The following is a 20,760-nucleotide window of genomic DNA, read 5'->3' on the forward strand; positions in this document are numbered from 1 at the left end:
AAAAGCGTCTTTTTTTAAAAAAAGACCGACTGATTGCAATCTGACTTCTTTTTGGATTGTAACAGTCCAAGATTGACCCAAAAGTAGCCCTGCTAATGCTTATTGTCCGTTAGGAACAATTGATTTTTCGAATGTTGTAGATATAGATAATTTGTTCGTTGAAAACTCAAAAATAAATTCTGCATTTCTGAAAACCAACGAGTAAAGTTAGCAAAAAACGGCGAAGTTTTAATTACAGAGCACCCTCAACGGACGCTGAATTAGGAATAGCCCCCTTCTGAGTCTGCAAAGATTGTATGAGTACTGTTTGCGGCTGTACTGCAGGCAAATTTAACCAAAGTGGACTAAAGTAGCTTATTTCGTGCCGTTTTTTGATGAAAAAGGCTGAATTTTGTAATATTTTTTAAGAATTTTTTTCCAAAAACTTAATTCAAAACAATCAACCATGCTTGTTTGTCTGTAAAAATAACCAAAGACACTATTCTCAAAAATTTTATTAAGTTTTAGCAAAATTGACGAAAATTTAGGCGAAAATTCCGGAAAAATTGAATAAAAACAACGTGAATTCACTCTACTTTTCTCATAAGTTTAAACCTCGATAACTCCCTGTAGAAAACGAAAATTAAAAAAAAAATTTAATTCCATATTCTACGCTGGACGAGCTTTCTAATGACCAGTCTCAACTCTCTACGATGAATATATCGATCGGCAAAAATTCACGGAACAAAGAAAACCCATTTGAGTATATAGTTCCTCCCCCCTCAAGAGGGTCGGAACGAAAAATGATCAAAAAATCGAAAAAAGTAAAAATCATAGCGAGAATGCCGCATGTGAACAAAAAACTTAAAGCGAATTTTTGTTCAAACACCGTTTTCTCACTATACTTTAAAATTAGAGCTAAAACATTTCAGGCCGCAAAATCACTTGCTCTTTGGCTCCACTTCCTGTTTCGGCGTGACCAAAATCACTACTCCATTTTGACTTTAAAAATCATGAACATGTGTGAACAGAACTTTAATAAAAGATAGCGCCCCAATACAGTTCAATTTCTATGAATTGTAAAAAGGAAAGCGCCTAAATAATAGCCGTTGAGAGGCTGACGGTGGCTATTAAAAAAGTTTTTGAATTGTCAATTGAAGACATCAAAATTGAAGGCTTAGTGTCTAAGTTCATGTTTTTGTTGGTTGAATTAAAAATAACAAATGAGGGAAAACAAACAACTATGAGCATAGAACGCGATGATCAAAATTTTGACCAAAAGTTGAAATATAAAGATTGAAAAAAGGTTCTATTTTTATTGTTCCTGAACCTTTGGAAAACTGAATCTTATTAAAACCATAAAAATGACCGATCCGCAGATAGAAATTTCCTGTCGAAGTTTTCTAGAAAACTACATCATTGACAATCCATTGACTCTTGAGCCTAAAATGGCAGATTATCATGCATTTTTTTGGGGAAAAACATTGACCAACATTGACAATCAGAATTTGAAAACATTCTCTAAAGTATGTTTTGTAAATCAAACCTCCTCCAGTCATGCAAGATTTTGAATGCTCATTTTCAAAGCTAGGATTACAAAAAATTATACAAAAAAGGATTACAATAACATTTTCTAATGTTCTATATTTTGCCCGTATTCGTCTACGAAGACTTCTGGATAATACAAAAAAAGAGAGGCACTTGAAAATGGATCAGCTGATTATCCAACTGTGTACTATTTTTCTGTTTCATTTTCTTTGGTATATTTTTATTCAATCAAATGAAGTATTCTTCATTACTGAAGTAACTTCATTCCTGTTTTCCAAAGTACAAAAAGTTTTATCGTCAGTACAAAAAGTTTTTGGGTCCGATCAGGTAGTTCGGAGACTCCAAATCCAATTTTCTAATCTGGAGTTAGAATAATACTAACAAAGTGACCACTGGGAAACGTTAATGCTTAATTATTTTTAAAAATTGATCATGAAATTATGACTGCAGCTTATGAACGCGTCGCTGCTCAGTGCACGCGAAGCAGTTGCTGTGTTTTTTATTTATCCATAGAACGAGTTTGCGGAAGATTTTAGCTTGGCATGCTTAAGTTAAGACCGATATGTTTATTGATCGATTTTGGACTCAATCCTTTTGTGCAAATCAGTTAGGCATCATCTCAGATCGGGAGAATGAAACGCATAATTGTGTGAATTAGAAAATAAAATCAGAAGTTCGCTTAAAAATGTTTTAACATAAGGTGGATCACAACAGATGAAATGGGCACGCCACCCAATCTAGAAAAAAAGCTGTTAAGTTAAAATATGAGCGCAGTTTTTTCATTCTTCGTCCCGGTACTCCATTAACCAAAATTTAAAATGTTTTTCTGTTCAGTTTTTGAAACTGCTTTTTCATCAGATTTCTACCAAGGTTATCTACCGAAAACGATGGCCGGCCTATTTTTGTTTTCAGCAAACAATAGCCACATATCTGGACAAGATAGCTTTATGTTATACACGTTTTTCTGCAGTGTTTCTGGCACGTTCTTCTGAAAAAATGGTTTTTGAACAAAGAATTGCAGTTGCATCAAAGTAAATAAAATAAAACATGCTTCTGTTCAAAAAGTACTTTGCATGTCTCGCTTATTTAATTAGAGCCACTTTCTCTTTTACTCTTTCTCTTTACCACATGTGAAAGATGGGTATTTATAAAATTGAGAGAACTAACCAAATTCATGTTTTATCAATATTAATGAACTGAACAATGGCTGAATCGAAAAGCGTCGTTTCAAGCACAGAGCCATCAACGTTAGTTTCCTGTTCCATTTGTGTCGATGAGATTCAGGATCCACGTGCTCTACCTTGTGGACATTCCTATTGTGGACCCCCCAAAAAATGTTTAGATGCTCTTCAAAAACCACAATCACCTGGTGTCCTTAGATGCGCTCTATGCAACGAAGCTCACAGGCTAAAAATTGAAGACTTGAAGCCATTATATGGCTTTCGAGAGCTACTGGAAGGTCATACATCGGAGGTTAGTGGTTACAAAAAAGAAATCGAAGAGCTCAGAACTAAAATGTCAGAGCTAGAGAAGAAGTGCACTTTTGAACCCCCAAAATGTGTGGCAACTATTCATTACAACGCAAGCGGAGTTCAGTTCTGGTGTATTGATTGCAAGTTAGCTATATGCGAAGAATGTCAGGAAATCAGACACAATCGACATTCAGTGAAAAGCTTCAAACGATATCTTCAAGGAGAAATCAGGTCTAAGTTGTTTCGTGTCGGTTACAAACCACTCAGTGCTGAAGGTTAGCCATCATTTGAATTTTGTGTTATTATTATTACTATTACTGATTTACTGCGTTGAAGCCTAGTTTTCATTGTGTCTACAATTTTCCAATAGAACCACGGTCTAAACGTTATTGCAGAGAAATTTCCATCAAGACCGCAGTCTAAACGTTATTGCAGAACTATTGTCCTATATGATTTTGCCTGAAACCTAAAGGGGTCGACAAAAAGTCGCTATCACAATCAATTCGCAGGGTGAGGATTTACGGGCATTGCCTTGTTATTCTAATGACGGGACAAAGCCGTGCTCTGCAAATATGGCAATGTTACAACCCCCTGATTTATGACCAGATCACCCCATAGATTTTTAATCAGTCAGTCCTATTAATGAATTATGTTGGGATGGGGAATGTGCTTAGGACAAATTTGTTTGTGTACTCTAAGAGTAAAATTAAATTTGATTTGTTTTGTTTCGCTTGTTTTGTTGCTATAAAAGGTTTTGAGAAGTCGACTACTTCCATCAGGTTTTGATAATAATTGTGTTTCTGTTTTGCCGGCTTTTTCCTCGAAATCGATCAAATGTCAACTTGTCCTTGACATCGCCGGCCCCATTTGCAGGATTGCAAAAATGAATAATACTTTTGGAGTAAGTGTTGAATCATCCATCCAGCTGAATAATGACATATATTCAAAACAAGGGTAATGGAAATACAAGGGTACAAATCTAATCGGGTAGATCGTAAAAACGAGTCACCTACATTAATAACCAAAATTGTCAAATGCGAGCCAGGGGGTTTGAGACGAACCTCTAAGAAATAATATCAATAAAAGATTAAGACGAGTGCGATCGATAAGAATTTTCCATAAAACACAATCGTTGGCAATTGGAAAGCGTTATTTTCAATATAAGCAATGTAATCGCGAATGTAGTCCAAAGTATGGGGGAATAAAACAAGGTAACACTTATGAAAGCGTATGAGACAAAATGTATGCAGTTAATTGCTACAATGATGGTTTCAAAATGAAGTTATTTAAAATGGGGCAAACGGAATAATTAGTTATGGTGTCGATATTTTGCTAAATTTGGGATCCAATAAACACAATCCGTTAACTGCATCTTTCATCGTAGAACCTATGGATTCGACATTTAGTCAGGAAACAATTTGCCGAACTTTACGACAGTCCTAATTCGCTCACCGTTGGGGGTTTTCGGTTTGACTGATTGAAGGATCCCATAATCTCCGGGAAAAACTTGCGTTACTCGGGCAACAGGCCAAAAGCCCCGGGGGGTGAAGTCCTCAATAATCCATATTAAGTCGTCCACTTTCAGATTCTTTGAACTTTTGTTCCATTTGGAACGAATTTGTTGACCCGGAAGGTACTCTTGCAGAAATGGATTCCAGAAGTGAGCAGCTATTTGTTGCGATGTACGCCAAGCTTTTGAAATGTTCTTTTTGTCTCCAACAAAAACGCCAGGAGGCAAATTGACCGAAGACCTACCTAGAAGAAAGTGGTTTGGCGTAAGAAGTAAAGGATTATTTATATCACTTGGAACGTTTGTTAGGGGCTTAGAGTTCATATTTCCTATCTCACACGTAACTTCCATAATATTTCTTCGGTAAGCGTTCGTGACCCGATGAACTTAAAGAGAGACAACTTAAAAATCTGCACTAATCGATCCCAAATTCCGCCGAAATACGGGGCCGCCGGAGGGTTAAACTTCCATACAATTTCGACCTTCATAAGGTGCATTTTTGCCGCAAAAAGTTTTGACGCTTTTAGATCGGCGATGCTGGACTGGAGGCTGTTGTTCAAACCAAAAAATGATTTTCCGGAGTCTGAAATGATTTTGATGGATTTTCCTCTCCGGCTGACAAAACGTTTTATGCAATTAAGCGTTGAGTCGGTGCTAAGGTCCTTTGAAACCTCGAGATGGACTGCTCTGACAACTAAACATGTAAATAGTAGTACGTAACGACTAAACAGTTTGCCATTGTTCTTAACAGGAAACGGTCCAATAAAATCAAGTCCAGTTGTTTCGAAGACAAATTGATTGTTTTTAGGCAACCTTTCCCGAGGCAAATCTGCCATTTTAGGAATGGTAACGTCTTGGATCAATCGGCGACATGGAGGACAGCGTCTAATGGTTTGTTTTGCTACCGCTCGACACCGAAGTATCCAGTAACACTCCATTAGAATATTCATAGTTTGTTCGGGCCACAGTGACAGTTAAGTTCATGTGTATGCTGTATCAGCAATCTAGTGGCAGTGTTATTGCTGTCGAGTATCAAGGGGTAACGAGATATCATCAAAATATTTGCTTTTGACAAACCGCCTCTTGCTATAAGTTGGTTGTTTTTGTCTATGAACGGGAGATACAATTTAGTCTGCTAGAGCTGAATATATCATCCCCATTCTTCAAAGCAAAGAATTCTGCCTTAAAATCATGTTTCTGGGTTGTTTGAATGATATGCAGATAAGCTTTAGTGTAGTGGCCTAACTGAATGTCTTTACTCCGCTTCTTGCACTTATCGGCAAAGAAGAAACAAAAGGCGATTACCCGTATTAGTCTGTTCCAACTGCTGAATATCTTCATATTGACAACAGTTTCTGTTACAGGTACTGAGGAAGAGAGAGATACTATCTTCAAATACTGCGATTGCTGAACCTTTTGTTTGGGCCAGTCTGATCTACGATTACTCAAAAAAGATGGTCCTGAAATCCAGCGAGATTCCGATCTCATTGGTAAACGCTATAACTTCGAGTTCTGTCATCTGCTGGGTTAGCTGCCGATGGAATGTACCTGCAATCAAAAGCGAAAGAGACATCCAAAATTTTGGCCAAGCGATTAGCAATGAAAATTCTGTGTACCATTCAGGTGTTCGCAACCAGTAGAGAACACTTGTACTGTCAGACCAAAATATGCTTTCGGTAAAAATTATATCTTGTTTTTCCTTAACAAATTGTGCAAGTTGAATACCGCACACAGCTGCTTGCAATTCTGAAATTGGAATAGTCACTTTTTTCAGCGGGGCTACACGAGCTTTTCCTATAACGAATCTAACGGCAATTGACTGATCGGAGTACTCAACCCTGATATAACAGACGGCTGACGGAGCAAACTCGGAAGCATCAGTAAACGTATGAAGTTGAACTGACCGGATAGGTTTGTCTAGAGAAAATTATCTGGGGATTTTTAGGACCCTGAAATTGGGTATTTCATCCCTTAAACTCACAAAATTTAGAAAATTTTGAACAAGAAGTGGCTTATCCCACTTTGGTCCTTCATTCCAATCAGCCTGTAGAAATTTCCGCAGTTGAATAGTTAAAGGAGAAATTAAACCAAGTGGGTCAAATAGAGAGGCTACAAACCTCAGTAGCTTTCGCTGAGTTATGTTCTCATTTAATTTGATTTTTCGGAAGAACTTAGTTTCAATCATGTAGTAATCAGTTATTGGGTTCCATGGTAATCCAAATACTTTTTGATTTTGAGGCTGAACTTTTGACGGGTCCAATCTTATGCCAGGTTCTACAGTTTCAAGGAACTCAGAACTATTAGAGTTCCACTTGGTCAGGTTGAAACCTCCTCTTGATAAGGTTGCTCTCATTTTACGTAGTATCCTTTGTGCAGTCAGTAGCAACATAGAGATCGTCCATGTAGACGTTGCGTTCGATGTATTTGATTACATCTGGAAACTGTTCACAATTGTCACGAGCTGTTTTTCTCAGTGCATATGATGCAATGCAAGGCGAGTCCGTAGCGCCAAATATTTGGCTGGTGTACTCATATGTATCAACGCGACCATCATTAATCCAGAGAAAACGCAAAAATTTTTGATCTTCAGGAGTTACTTTGACCTGCATGAACATTGTTCAATGTCAGCGAATAATGCAAGGCTGTCCTCTCTGAATTGCAGAAAAACGCCGGTGAGGTTACTGAGCAGATCTGTTCCTTTCAGTAAGTTCGAGTTCAAGGACTGACCTTGAAAAACACTTGACGCATTGGCTACATGCAGAAATTTACCGGGTTTGTTCTCGTTGGTTACTGGATGGTGAGGTGGGAAAGAAGCAATCGAATCCGAGTCCTCTGTGTCAGGATCAATTTTCATGACATATCCCTTTAGTAGATCCTTCTCAAGCGTTTCTTCCTACATTTTGTTTGTGCTGTGCGCTTTTTGATAGTTTGTCCTTCAATTGGTAAACTTGCTTCTCAGTGAGCCATCTGTTGTTGGGCAGTTTTGCATTTTTCTTTCAGAGGAGACCAATTTGAGAGTGTCCGTCAATGAGTTGTGTTGTGTTGTCCAGTTTTTCAAGGGCTCTTTTATTATTTTTGGACATTGCTTTTTTGTGGGAAGCTATGCCCAAATTTTCTATTTTCATCCAATCTCATACCATTTTGAACATTTGTTCATCCATATTAGGGTGACTATTCAATTGAGTGAACTTTACGGGGTGAGTTTTGTCTAGCGCCAAGTCCTGCACATGTCCAGCCTAGCTGGGTCTCTACTCCCCAAGGAGCATTCTTGGGTCCTTTCACTATGCGCTTCTAGTGAATCAGATCAAGATTATCTATTCCAGGAGTTATTCCCAATCTCAGGAATACTGATATGACTGAGGTGTTCCAACAACGCACAGAGTGGTTTCATTTTTTTGTATCGATAGTTGACATATTCAGATACGGGACAGCAATTACGTCAGTTAAAAGGAATGTTGCTGATCAAACTGCAGTGGTTTATTATAAACTTTTGCAGGATCGTAGTCAATTTCTTTTGTCATGTGGTGTCCACTGATTGGCATTTGTCTAATGACATTTTTATATCAATGTTTACTTCTGAGGCTGCTGAATTAAGCAATAAGCTCTAACAACTACCATTGTCTAAATAAGCATATGTATTTAAGGTTTTCTCGCCGTTTTTCAGTTGCACAGGAACTACGGCGACTGGACCTGTTCCTTGTAAATGGACTGCTTTATCCTTAGATTTTTTAGAGGCAGGATTTATATCGAAACTATCAAGAAGCAGAGTGTGTTGCTTTTTTTCTACAATTGTTATTACGGCAGACGTTTTTTGAGGTGCACTTGTCGACGTGGTGACTTCCAAAGAAGTCGAAACACAATTTAAGTTTTCTTATGTGGTCTCTTTGAATGCTCGGTGGAAGAGACTGGAAATGCGTGCATTTATACAAGAATTGACACTTTTCATTGCTGGGGCATGGCTTGATTGCTTTGCGAGTGCAATATTCAGATTAGTTGTTGAATGGGAGAAGGTGTCCACCATTGTTAAACGGAAAGAAGAGAACTGTTTGTAGCTTTCTGTATGAGCTAGGTTTGGGGCTTTGAGACTTGAGAGCTTTTCGAGAATTGCGTTTACAATACGTTTTGGTTTACCAAAACGCTCTTGGAGGCGATTTATTGCTGAAACGTATAGATCACCGTTGCAACAATAACCGTCCACAAGGGCTTTGGCTTCGCCGGTTAATAGCGACTGTAAATGAACCATTTTTTCGGGTGATGTCATTGGAGCTCGATCAATAGTAGCTTGAAATGTGCTGAACCATTTCATCCAACTCAAAGGATCACCATTGAAATGATCTGCATTTAATTTTGGTAAAGACTTCTGGAAACAAGTGGGTATCGATACTGATTGTCCAGAAAATTGTGGCTTTGTGAAACAATAGGTTGCCAGAAAATATTGAAAGTTGGCTGATTGGATGGGTTAGTAGTTTTGACAAAGAGATGTAACATTTGTTAATTGATATCCGGCTGGAACACTCACGGAAGGTGGTTGAGATGTGTTGCAGGGAGCAGTTGAAGATCTCAAAAAAATAAAGACGTTGTCTGGCCATTATAAATTGAACCACCGGGTGCAGTAAACCTTCAATTAACGGCAAAAGAGCTTCCAGCGGGTGCTGAAGCGGAATCCAAAATTGAGTTTTTTCTGTAACGGAGTAAAACAAAATTGAGGCGAGGTTGTTGTTGTTGATGTGGCCTTATATTGTCATCATGGGTGATGCTTTTCTTGGGATCTTGTTCTGAAGAAGTATTTTCTTGCTGTTTTCTTGTGTTCAACTCTTTAACTTGTTTTCTTAACAGCGTGAAAGTCCTTTTTAATTCTATTTTTAGCCGACTGAAGTCTCTGGACATCCAATCTTGTTCATCAAGTTCAATGAAATTTAGCAATTTAAGAATTATGGGCTCAAGTCTCTGTTGCATTGCTCTTATGTTTTATGTCGTTTCGTTCAAACTCCCCAGATCGTCTGAAGCTTCAATTTCGGAAAAAATGTAATGTAGTCAATATGAAGCTTTATGTCATTTTCAATCATTGGTTTTGACGTTTCTAATCGCTTCTGTTCATTTGACTTCGTTGCCGTTGAGGTACCAATGGATTGTTGAGTTAATATTGCTTCATCCGGGGGATCGGATGAATTAGTACTCAATTTGGACACTGTATTGCTTGAGGTTGACCTCGTCTCAACCATTAAAGAGAAGTCAGAGTTGTGCAGACAAACCGAGTAGAATCGGAATGTTTTGGTGGTTACAGTAGTGTTTTACCGCCAGAAGCTAATAATACCTATCAAAATCAATACCCAACAAGTGTTAGAACCCAACAATACCTACGAAATAACACTACCAACCAAAAACCCACCAGAAAACGGAACCTACCAATACCTACAAGACCAGTACCTCCCAAACACTGGAACCTACCAAAACCTAGCAAAAGCCGAAACCTAACAATACTTAAAAAACCAATACCTACCAAATACCTGAACCTACCTATAGCTACCAAAGGACAAAAACTATCAATAGGACCCACCAGAAAAGGACCTCGGGCTGTGTAAAACCCTGGAAGAACGGGAAGGAAGGCGTAGAGTCGGGGAAACGACCAACCAGAAGGGTGTCCATGGGGCGGGCAAAACCCCAGAAGAACCGAAAAGCAAGTGGGGGTTGGGGAAACAACCAACCAGAAGGGTGTCCTTGGGGCCGGTAAAACCCCAGAAGAACCGAAAAGCAAGTGGGGGTTTGGGGAACGACCAACCAGGAGGGGGTCCTCGGGGTGGTTAAAACCCCAGAAGAACCGAAAAGCAAGTGGGGGGTTGGGGAAACGACCAACCAGGAGCGGGTCCTCGGGGTGGATAAAACCCCAGAAGAACCGAAAAGCGAATGGGGGTCGGGGAAACGACCAACCAGAAGGGGGTCCTCGGGCTGTGTAAAACCCTGGAAGAACGGGAAGGAAGGCGTAGAGTCGGGGAAACGACCAACCAGAAGGGTGTCCATGGGGCGGGCAAAACCCCAGAAGAACCGAAAAGCAAGTGGGGGTTGGGGAAACAACCAACCAGAAGGGTGTCCTTGGGGCCGGTAAAACCCCAGAAGAACCGAAAAGCAAGTGGGGGTTTGGGGAACGACCAACCAGGAGGGGGTCCTCGGGGTGGTTAAAACCCCAGAAGAACCGAAAAGCAAGTGGGGGGTTGGGGAAACGACCAACCAGGAGCGGGTCCTCGGGGTGGATAAAACCCCAGAAGAACCGAAAAGCGAATGGCGGTCGGGGAAACGACCAACCAGAAGGGGGTCCTCGGGGTGGGTAAAACCCCAGAAGAACCGAAAAGCAAGCGGGGGGTTGGGGAAGAGACCAACCAGGATGGGGTCCTCGGGGTGGATACAACCCCAGAAGAACCAAAAACAATGAGCGAAATTAGATATCGATTAAATGTTGAATGTTGGAGTCTTTATCTTTGTCATTTTGTGCCTTTTAGTGTAGTTACCCCACCATAGTCTGATTGCTATTAAACAAGTCTAATTTCTGATCATTGTATATTCTGAAATATTGAAAAAATCATGGTGCACAGCGGCTTAGCTCATTGGAGAATGGTTTTTTTGAAAACAATACTTAGCTTGAGGTGTGTTTCGGAGCTGTTGGGTTGGGTGATAAAAATATTAATGAATTATGGTGGGATTGGGATTGTGCTTAGGACAGTGTACTATAAAAATAAAATTAAATTTGATTTGTTTTGTTTCGCTTGTTTTGTTGCTATAAAAGGTTTTGAGAAATCGACTACTTCCGTCAGGCTTTGCAAATGTTTGTGTTTCTGCTTTGCCGGCTTGTTCCTCGAAAACGAGCAAAAGTCAAGTTGTCGTTGACAAGTACTTTTCTTTCTCCAAACGATATTCATTTGTTTTAAAATTATCATACCGGCTCCGCCCTGTAGTCCAACTTCATTTTCAAAACATAGCCCTCAGCTGCCGAAAAAAGCCACCACTGACCCCACTGATTGAAACAGTCTTTGTGATTGAAATAATAGAAAAGAGAAAAAATGACAACGGTCTAATGTTTTTTCTAAGTTTCAAAAAGTGTTCTAATTTTGTTCTGCAGTAGACAAAAATAACTCAAGCTCTTTTCTGGAGAGAAAGGAGTTTAAAACTAAAATCGGCTACCAGTCTACACTAAGGAAGTTTGTTATGGTTACGTGACTCTGCTACATGTCACTGAGAGCTGGTTCTCATTTTATCGAAAACCACGAAGCGGTTCGAGATATTAAGTCAAATTTTCAAAGTGACTTCTGCATAGTTACGTCATCAAGCTTAAAACAAAAAACCCGCCCATTTAAACATGACGGAAGTCAACGGAAGTCAACTTCTGGCTAAATAGGAACTTCTGGCAATTTAACTTCTGGCACAGCAGACTTTCGACATTTTAAAATGTGCACGTAAATGTTTTAAGATAACCTAACCTACTAAATCGTTAAACAAGTTTCCGCGCCTGACTTTATTGGTTCATCACGTTGGTTTATCTTCGATTCCACTTTTTTATGTACCTTTGCTGAAAATTCCACATTAGTAGTATATAGATGAGCAACCCTCCGGCGGGGGGGGGGGGGGGTTGAGGACCACATGTATTAAGATTGGATATAGCGGCGATTTCCGATAAGGGGTCCTCCCCTTGTTTTAGGATCGCGAATAGGATCTAGGGGCGGATGGGGGGGGGGTTACCAGGATATTCTTGCAGATTTTTTGAAGTTTTTGCAGAATTTTTGCAAAATTTTCTTAATTTTTTTTCTGTTTTTGGGTTAAAATTACCTCTTAGGTGGATAAACTGATGCTAGGGCTCTATAATTTAGCTAGTAGTTATCCGCTCTCACTGGATTAGCTAATTAGGATGAGTGCCATTAATAATGGAAGTATGTTTTTTCAGCAATTTAAAGTTAACATTTTTCAATTTTTTTAATTTTTTTTTTTGGATTTTTGAGCAATTTTGCGCTGTTTTTTCTAAAGTGTTCTAAATACTTTCTTTTGATTGGTTAAAAAAGACAACTTTAAAAAATGAATTGAAAAGTGTATGAATAACAGACACAGTATAAATTATGCACATCAAGCTACAAAATCACTCGAACATTTACATTAAATGGGTACAAATTATTATCAATATAAGTGAAAACCGAGGTAGATTTAGCCGAGTGGGTTAGTAATGTCAACAAAAAAGAAGAAAAACTTGCGTAGCTAACTGAGTAGGGGTACAATTGTCAAAAACTAATATCGACTTTATTAGCCGCCAGCTTAGTGTATACCGTAGTAATCAATATTACATATACCTAATAATAAAATTTAGTACATGCATATCATGAAAATTGTTCAAGTTGGTTTGTAAAAACTTAAATAGATGAAATGCAGCGTAAATATTGTAGAACCCACACAAATTTTTTCCATTTTCTGAAGTGATCTGTGTATCATTTTCTGAGACTTTTTATTCAAAAATTTGTAATGTGTGACAGATCGTGCTAGAGAATCCGCGTAGTAATAGTTCCTACTGAAGCGCCCAATCATTATCCAATGTTCACCAACTTTATTGCTTGGGGAAGAGTTGATGATTGCGAAAATCAATTTGGGTAAATTTGGAACAAAATCTGCTGGAAAGGATCCAATATACCGGAATTTGAGCTCTTGAATGCGTTCAATGATGTCATGAAGTGAGGTGTTATCCATGACAAGTAAGTTTTCTTTTTTTAAAAAATCTCACAAGCACCGTTTAAACAAAGATTTCTTACAGAGCAATCAAATTGAAAAATTGCGTTCTATTGCGAGAAGCAACAATTTTTGGCTTTGTGACTTTGTCGACGTTTTCTTTCTGTTTGCCATGATAAAACCAAAACAATAATTATAAAAAAGTCCAAGGAAAAACAGCAAAGAAATATAAATATATATTTTTGAAGTTATTCCACCCCGGTTGACATCGGATAGTTAATTATTTTGATGTAGAGAACGACAGCTAGATGTAATGGTAAAACCTACAAATATTCCAATATAGAAGGCAAGTATATAAAATAGTAAAAATGGTGAAGAAATTGTCAGACGTTTTTAGCAGCCGTTCCAAACTGATCAATTTTAACAGTAGACATTCTTTCCCCCAGGACAAAGATTTCTGTCACGTTTCTTAGCGAACGATAGAAAAACATTTCCAATCGAATTCTTTCACCGCTGAGTTCAGGATAAGGAATATTTTGTCCAGCATCTTGAAGTGAAGTGAGATCGAATGCCAGTGTGTAATGGTCCTGAAATTGATGATTCGGTAACGCAGGAATTTCTTCGTTAAAATTCATTGCTTTCATTGTTTTTACGTATGCTCTACAGTCATTAGTTGTATCAAGTGATACTATAGCTCTACCTCCGCGAACAATTCTAAATTCTCGCACACCAAATTTCTGATAATGGAACGGATTTTCTTGAAAATGTCCTGTGAATGCCAAAATGGTGTTCATCGCGATAGCTCCTCTTCTAATTGGATCATTGTTAAAAACATTTTCCTGGAAAAATTGGTTATGTCCTGAGGCAATAATAAATGTACGTGCAATTGTTTTCATAAAGTTGTAACAAGCAGGTTGGCGATTTAATTGGTATTTGATAGTCTGGTGATACACTTCGTTAACAACAACACGTCGAGTAAAAAAGGAACAGTCAAGAACATTGAGAGAAATGTGAGGATTTTAGGAAACCATGTAGAAGTTAGGTCTTGCACGAACCAATTTCAGTCCGACCTTTCTATTTGGAAGCAGTAACTTTTCACATTGGAATAAATCAATAGCTAAAGTACGGTAGTAAGTGCTTCGATTTTTTAGTTCGAAAGTTCTTCCTCTCGGTGTATAAACTGGCTCTTCTCATAATCACTAGGTTCTTTTTTAAATTTGTATAAAAGACAAGCCAAAATACCTTCATTATTTATCGTTGAAGCATTAAATTCATTGGAAATTAAAGCGTTGTGTCCATATTGACCACTGGAGATGTACACCTGTTGATTGTTCAGATACGCTTCTTAGTTGGTTGGAGAAGAGTGAGTGTTACATATAGTTGACGTGAGTTAGATAATGTAAATTGTCATCTGTGAAAGACATGCCCTTATCTGCTTTTCCAAGCTCATCTTTTTTCTTAAAGTCAGCAAACAATCTTCCCTTTTGTAGCCCAAATTTGATCTGAAGGTGGATATCTCTCATATCAAAATAGATACTTCTATCTGTTTCATATTCAAATTCAATAATGCTTTCATCCAATGAAGTACTATGATACACTTCTTGAACATGAGAAGACTCAAATCGTTCCAAAAGATTAATTTTGTCAAAAATCGCCCAGCAATAATTTGTAGAATGTCCATATCAAAAATTAGAACTTTTTATTGATCGAGAATTCATTTTAGATTAGTAAAAATATCCTTTCTTGTTCGACGACGACTGATTTTTGGAGGTGATCAACGAATAATGCGACGCTTTCTTGCTGTTCCTGCGCATAGCTGTTTAGGTAAAAAACTTTTCCAACATCAGCAGCAACAGATTTGAGTATTTTCTTCCCAGTCTTCTTCTTCTTCTTTTTTCTTCAAAACAATTCAGTTTAAAGAGCAGCAATTTCAATAAAATCAGCAGCTACTCTTTTTGCTGCTGGGACAACATATCGTCTCAAAAACGAAATTGTTGTTCCAAATTGTTTGCGCTAAGGCTCCAGTTCTCTTACCCCTTTGTCTGGCATATCCACGAAAATACGTTAAATCACTATCATCAACCATTGTTTACAGCCTTAATTCTAAAATGATTATCAGAAGTTTTTCTAATCATCAGTGCAGCTCTAGTAAATTCAACAAACTTGAAAGGTACTTTTTCACCATAGGAGTCGCGGAGATCAAGTTTCATGCTGTGCAAAGAATTTTTCAGAATTTTTTTAAACTTGAAAATTTAGGCTTGAAAATTTACGTGACTCTGCTATATATCACTGAGAGCTGGTTCTCATTTTATCGAAAACCACGAAGCGGTTCGAGATATTCAGTCAAATTTTCAAAGTGACTTCTGCATAGTTACGTCATCAAGCTTAAAACAAAAGACCCGCCCATTTAAACATGACGGAAGTCAACGGAAGTCAACTTCTGGCTAAATAGGAACTTCTGGCAATTTAACTTCTGGCACAGCAGACTTTCGACATTTTAAAATGTGCACGTAAATGTTTTAAGATAACCTAACCTACTAAATCGTTAAACAAGTTTCCGCGCCTGACTTTATTGGTTCATCACGTTGGTTTATCTTCGATTCCACTTTTTTATGTACCTTTGCTGAAAATTCCACATTAGTAGTATATAGATGAGCAACCCTCCGGGGGGGGGGGGGGTTGAGGACCACATGTATTAAGATTGGATATAGCGGCGATTTCCGATAAGGGGTCCTCCCCTTGTTTTAGGATCGCGAATAGGATCTAGGGGCGGATGGGGGGGTTACCAGGGTATTCTTGCAGATTTTTTGAAGTTTTTGCAGAATTTTTGCAAAATTTTCTTGATTTTTTTTCTGTTTTTGGGTTAAAATTACCTCATAGGTGGATAAACCGATGCTAAAAAATTCTACTTGGCGAGCCTCGAGGAAATTTGCTGTGTAATTTTGTTAATGTGTAATCTGATTGGTGTTTTTTCATACTTTTCACGTTCCTGATTTTTTTAATCATTTTGTTCACAATATGAGAGATCAAGGGATAAAGACGTGGATCGAGTCTGTAATAGTCTGACGGTTTTGTATCCAGTGTTGCTTTTTCTGGTAGAAGAATTTTCCTTCCGTGATGTTTTGGTACCAGAAAGGATAAGATAGATCTGTAATTGCAGCCGCCCATCCCACTTCAAAGTTTATTTGTTCCGGAAGAAAGTTTGTAAAAGAACTTAATGTATTATTTGGGTAATAATCAAAGGAAGCATTCTAACCAACTCTACCGTGAAAGAATTCATCTCAAAATGATACACTTTGCAATATCTTGTTGATAAAATTTGCCTAGAATTTATTTACAATGTTCTTCGTAAAAGTTATAGGTTGGTGGTTTTAAAGTTGCAATTTTTACAATTTGAAAAAATTCACTTGTGTATTGAAAATTGTAATTTTTTTCTAAATGGGATATCGTACTTGGAGATTCGAACCTCGTATCTAAATTTACAGCATGGTTTTTTGTGCTAAATAATAGGGTTCTTGCAAACAGTTGATAAAAAATCTGGTTTTTTGACGTTTATGGGAGATTTACCTATAGATCTGTTAACTCTTGTGTTCATAGTGTTAGCAAAACTAGCCATTCTTTGAACGTATTCATCACCCTTTTCCTCCATGTAGCAATAATTAACCTTTTTCAAAGATCTAATGGCTCTTTCAGCTACAGCAGATTTATTTTGCTTCTTGTAGAGTAGATTTTGCTCCTTACTCATGCAAAATTTTTTGAATTCTCTACCAAACTCAGTACCTTGATCAACCCACAATCTATCAGGTTTAGCGTTCTTCCTTTTCATTTTTTTAAAGCAGCTACAGCATCAGAGGCATATTTCGACTTCATTGATTGAACACGGACCAGGAGAGAAAAGACACATATCATTAAATATTTCACACCGTTATCAAATTCAGACAATTTATCCATGAAAGCCGATTCGAGGCACCATATCTCATTGATACGTTTTGCAAAAGCTGATAATCTTATGAAATGTCGAATTGATGTCAAAATTTAGTGTAATTTTTTTTGATGTACAAAAAATCAGTAACCTTCTTCTTTGACAATCCGCTAGCTTTCTAAAGGTTTTGATTTGAACTATATGCGTTTTTTCCTTCCCTGTACAAACTCTGTAGCTTGGCTTTTTCAGATTTGGAATACAATTCAGCTCGTTTTTTTCTTTTGGCATCTTTGTTTATAATTTTATGTGAATTCAAGCCAATTGCGTCAAGAATTGTGTATTAAAAATCGGAACATTCAATGTTTTTCCTCTTCAGAGCGTATACAAAATCGACAAATAAAACATTTGTATCTCTTCCGTCTAACAAAAAATGGGTTAGCTGATAGGGTTAGCTTTATCCGAGGTGAATTTAAAATTTCAGTGATAAGTGATTTGCTGCTGGAAGACATTGTTTTAGCGTTAACTTTTTTATGAACAGTTTCCAAATTTTTTGGAACCAAATCTTGTTTTTCGTTATACTTGTCCAATCTTTGGGGTGATAACTTGATTTTTTGCTCATAAAGTTTTTCGGGAATCAAAACAAACTGATCTTTTTCTGGAGAGACAATTAATGATTGATGGAGTCAAAATTGATATAAGACTGATCCCCTTTGTGGAGCTCAGGATCTGTCTTCTTTTACTGAGACTAGTTCTTTTTAGAATAAGCAAATGAATTTTTTCGCTGAATTTTAAAACTTGTTTTTTTGAATTTCTCTTAGCTCTCAGCTTAGAAGGTTTACTATGCAATTGGTTAGAAACTGGATGAAGTCTTTGGAACAAATTTGAGGAGACTTAGTTTGAAGCTCTGGGAATATTTCTGGAACGCGGTCAGAGTTGAGAGATGTTGTGTGCTCATCGTTCAAACAAGTAATCTGTTGCTTGCTTTGAGGTAGGAGAAATATTGACGGCTTTGAACACTGTCAGTACAGTATCTTAGAGAGTCGACTGTTTTCGGAGTCAAGTCGTTAAGTAAATGACCATAGGGAACTGACTTTGCTGTGGTATACTAGTCTTTTCGTTGAGATCCAATCTCAATTGTTGACTAAGTTTGTTTATTTGTAAGACATTTTTGGATGATTTGAATAAAATGAAATGGCTGTTCTGTAGCTCAAAATCTTTTCCTAGGCGGCTTTGATGAATGAGATTGTGCTTTATGTATACTCTATTTAAACCTTTTACAAATTCTTTAGAACTAGAAATTTTATCTTAAGAGTAATCCAAAATAGGTAAATACATTGTTCCATTAACAGGTAAATTGTGTATCAACTCAAAATCAACATCTTGAATGAACTCAATGTTCTTTATATTTTTTGACATAAGTCCGTAAAGAGATTGATAGTGTTGATGAAACTAGTAAATTTTTTCAAACTCTGGTTGAGTTGAGATTAAAATCTAACCAATCATGGATGAGTTGAGATTTCGCAGATCCACTTGGTCCAACCAACGAAACAAAACTCGTTCTTTTGTGGAAACTATTTTGTTCATAATTTTGGAGAAGTTAAAATATATCCAATTGTGCTCTGACAAAATGGCGAACCAAACTGTTGTCTGCTCACAAGTCTCAGCTAATGTACTTTGTACAATACAACAAGCTAAAACCAATAGTATGACAACAAACAGGGACAAAAAATAGTAAAGACCGATTACACGTCTGTCCAAAACATTTCCAAGATTGATGTTTTTAATTATTGTCATCAAAGAAAAAATTACTTAATTGAAGTCCCTTATCAGTGTGATCAGACATTTATACGCTTCTTCCCTAGAAATAAAGGAACTGGGTAATTGAATTGAAACGTCAAAAACAAAAAAATGACAAAAATTAACAAAAGTATAAGTGAAACAAACATAACACACAACAAAAAAATTGTTTCGTCAAAGGAATCAGTGAAAAAAATCATCAAAATTGATAGAAGTACCAAAATTAGGAGCAAGACTATTAAAAAATAATAAAGTATGGGAGAACAGTAGCTGGTGATACTTTTTAACCAATTCCTTTTTTAATAAAACTCTAGTTTCAGTGAAAAAAATTACAAATGAGAATAATAAATTTCAATAACAAAAACAAACATTAATTATTATCAAAAAAAAAATCAAAGTCCACATCCCATAAACGTAAGCCTTCTTTTCTGCACAAGAAAGCGTCCTCTTGTGTCAATGCGGGTAGTTGCTGCAATTCCACTCAGCATCATCGTTTTCTAATAGTTTGGAAGACTTCGGACAACCGAGATCATCAAGCCAGCTCAAAATAATCAAGCTTTCTATTGTTCCAATTGATACCGTGCATATTTTTTGTGTTACATTTTGCTTGAAAAGTTGGTTTGTAGTCTTTAGGTGGGAGAAAACTGTATGCAGATAAAATTCCGTCTTTAAAGATTCCCAAATCTTTGACAATTTTTCCTTCTAAGCATTCAAAATCTAGTACAACGAGTGGCATTCTTTCCTCTGGAGTTTTTTTGAAAAATTTTTAACACTCTAACATTCGGAAAATACGTGGATGACAAAATTTTTTTAAAGATAAAAAAGAACAGACCTGGAATGTGACCCAAGAGACAAGAGCTCGGCATTTGAGGTAACATGTAACAATAACCCGGTCCATTATTTGTAGTTGCTTTAACCGCTCCAGCAGAATTGTGTAAAATTGCATGCAAACGGAACTCTTTCGATCTTGCTAGGAAAAAATCCAGAATTGAATTACTGTAACCAATAAGTCCTTCGTGTGTATAATTTTGGCCAATTTCCTCCAATTTAATGTTTTGATCGAAAAATTTACATGCAGTCGGAAATAATTTTTTCATTTTTCGTTGTTGGGAATCATTGAAAAAAAACGGTAACAATTAAAATGTTTAAAAGTGTGACAATATACAGTTTTTTTTAATGATTATCTAAAGTAATACTGGTTTTTTTGAAAGCCTCTAAATAAGAAAGAAGGTCAGGAAGATGTTCTAATAAATTTTTGTATTCCTCTTTTTTAATTGAATTTTTGTCAAATAAACTCTATTGAACACCGTTCCAACGGTGTTGTGAAATGCAAATTTCTTGTTTATCAGATTGATATATTAAAGTAGTGCGTCGTAGTCCGTTATGAATAACCCACTTTAGTTCTGAAAAATTGGACTCATTGTCAATTTTATCAATTTTGGAAAATTTTAAAGCCTCAAGAAACGTATAAGAAGATTTTTTTAGTTCGTTGTGGAGTCTAACGTGGAACCCTTTTGATTTATTTCTTAGACTCAGAAAAGCTTTCTAAAGGAACCAATATTCCAACTCATTTTCAGTTTGAAAAAATAGAAAAATGAACAAAACATATAAATTAAAATGAGAAATACATTATGAAATTACACATCTGTTGAAATGTACATTGTTGAATGTTGGAAAAGTCCTTCAAATTTTGTATCAGCTCCTTGACCTCATCCATAGTGTAGCTGACATAAGGCACTTTGAACTCGCTGATCTCTTTTCTACAAAAAAGTCGAATTTATGTCGAACACTGATGGTCGAACACTGATGGAAGTTACCGGAGCCTCATCAATCAG

General features: G+C 37.0%; 2 protein-coding genes across 4 annotated transcripts in view; one reads left to right on the top strand and one right to left on the bottom strand.

Annotated features, from left to right (window-relative positions):
* Positions 1–20,760, bottom strand: part of LOC142351456 (uncharacterized) — a 285,637-nt gene that overhangs the window by 112,712 nt on the left and 152,165 nt on the right. The window lies entirely within an intron of this gene.
* The window catches only part of LOC142351465 (tripartite motif-containing protein 2-like), an 85,701-nt gene continuing 67,587 nt past the window's right edge, over positions 2,647–20,760 (top strand). For both annotated transcript variants that reach the window (XM_075403497.1, XM_075403506.1), the window contains exon 1: positions 2,647–3,274. In XM_075403497.1, coding sequence (XP_075259612.1) covers positions 2,731–3,274 — 544 coding nt within the window. In that variant the 5' untranslated portion in view covers positions 2,647–2,730. The remainder of the gene's footprint in view (positions 3,275–20,760) is intronic.

Source organism: Convolutriloba macropyga, chromosome 1 (genome assembly GCF_964194025.1).
Source record: "Convolutriloba macropyga chromosome 1, txConMacr16.3, whole genome shotgun sequence".
Lineage (NCBI taxonomy): Eukaryota > Metazoa > Xenacoelomorpha > Acoela > Convolutidae > Convolutriloba > Convolutriloba macropyga.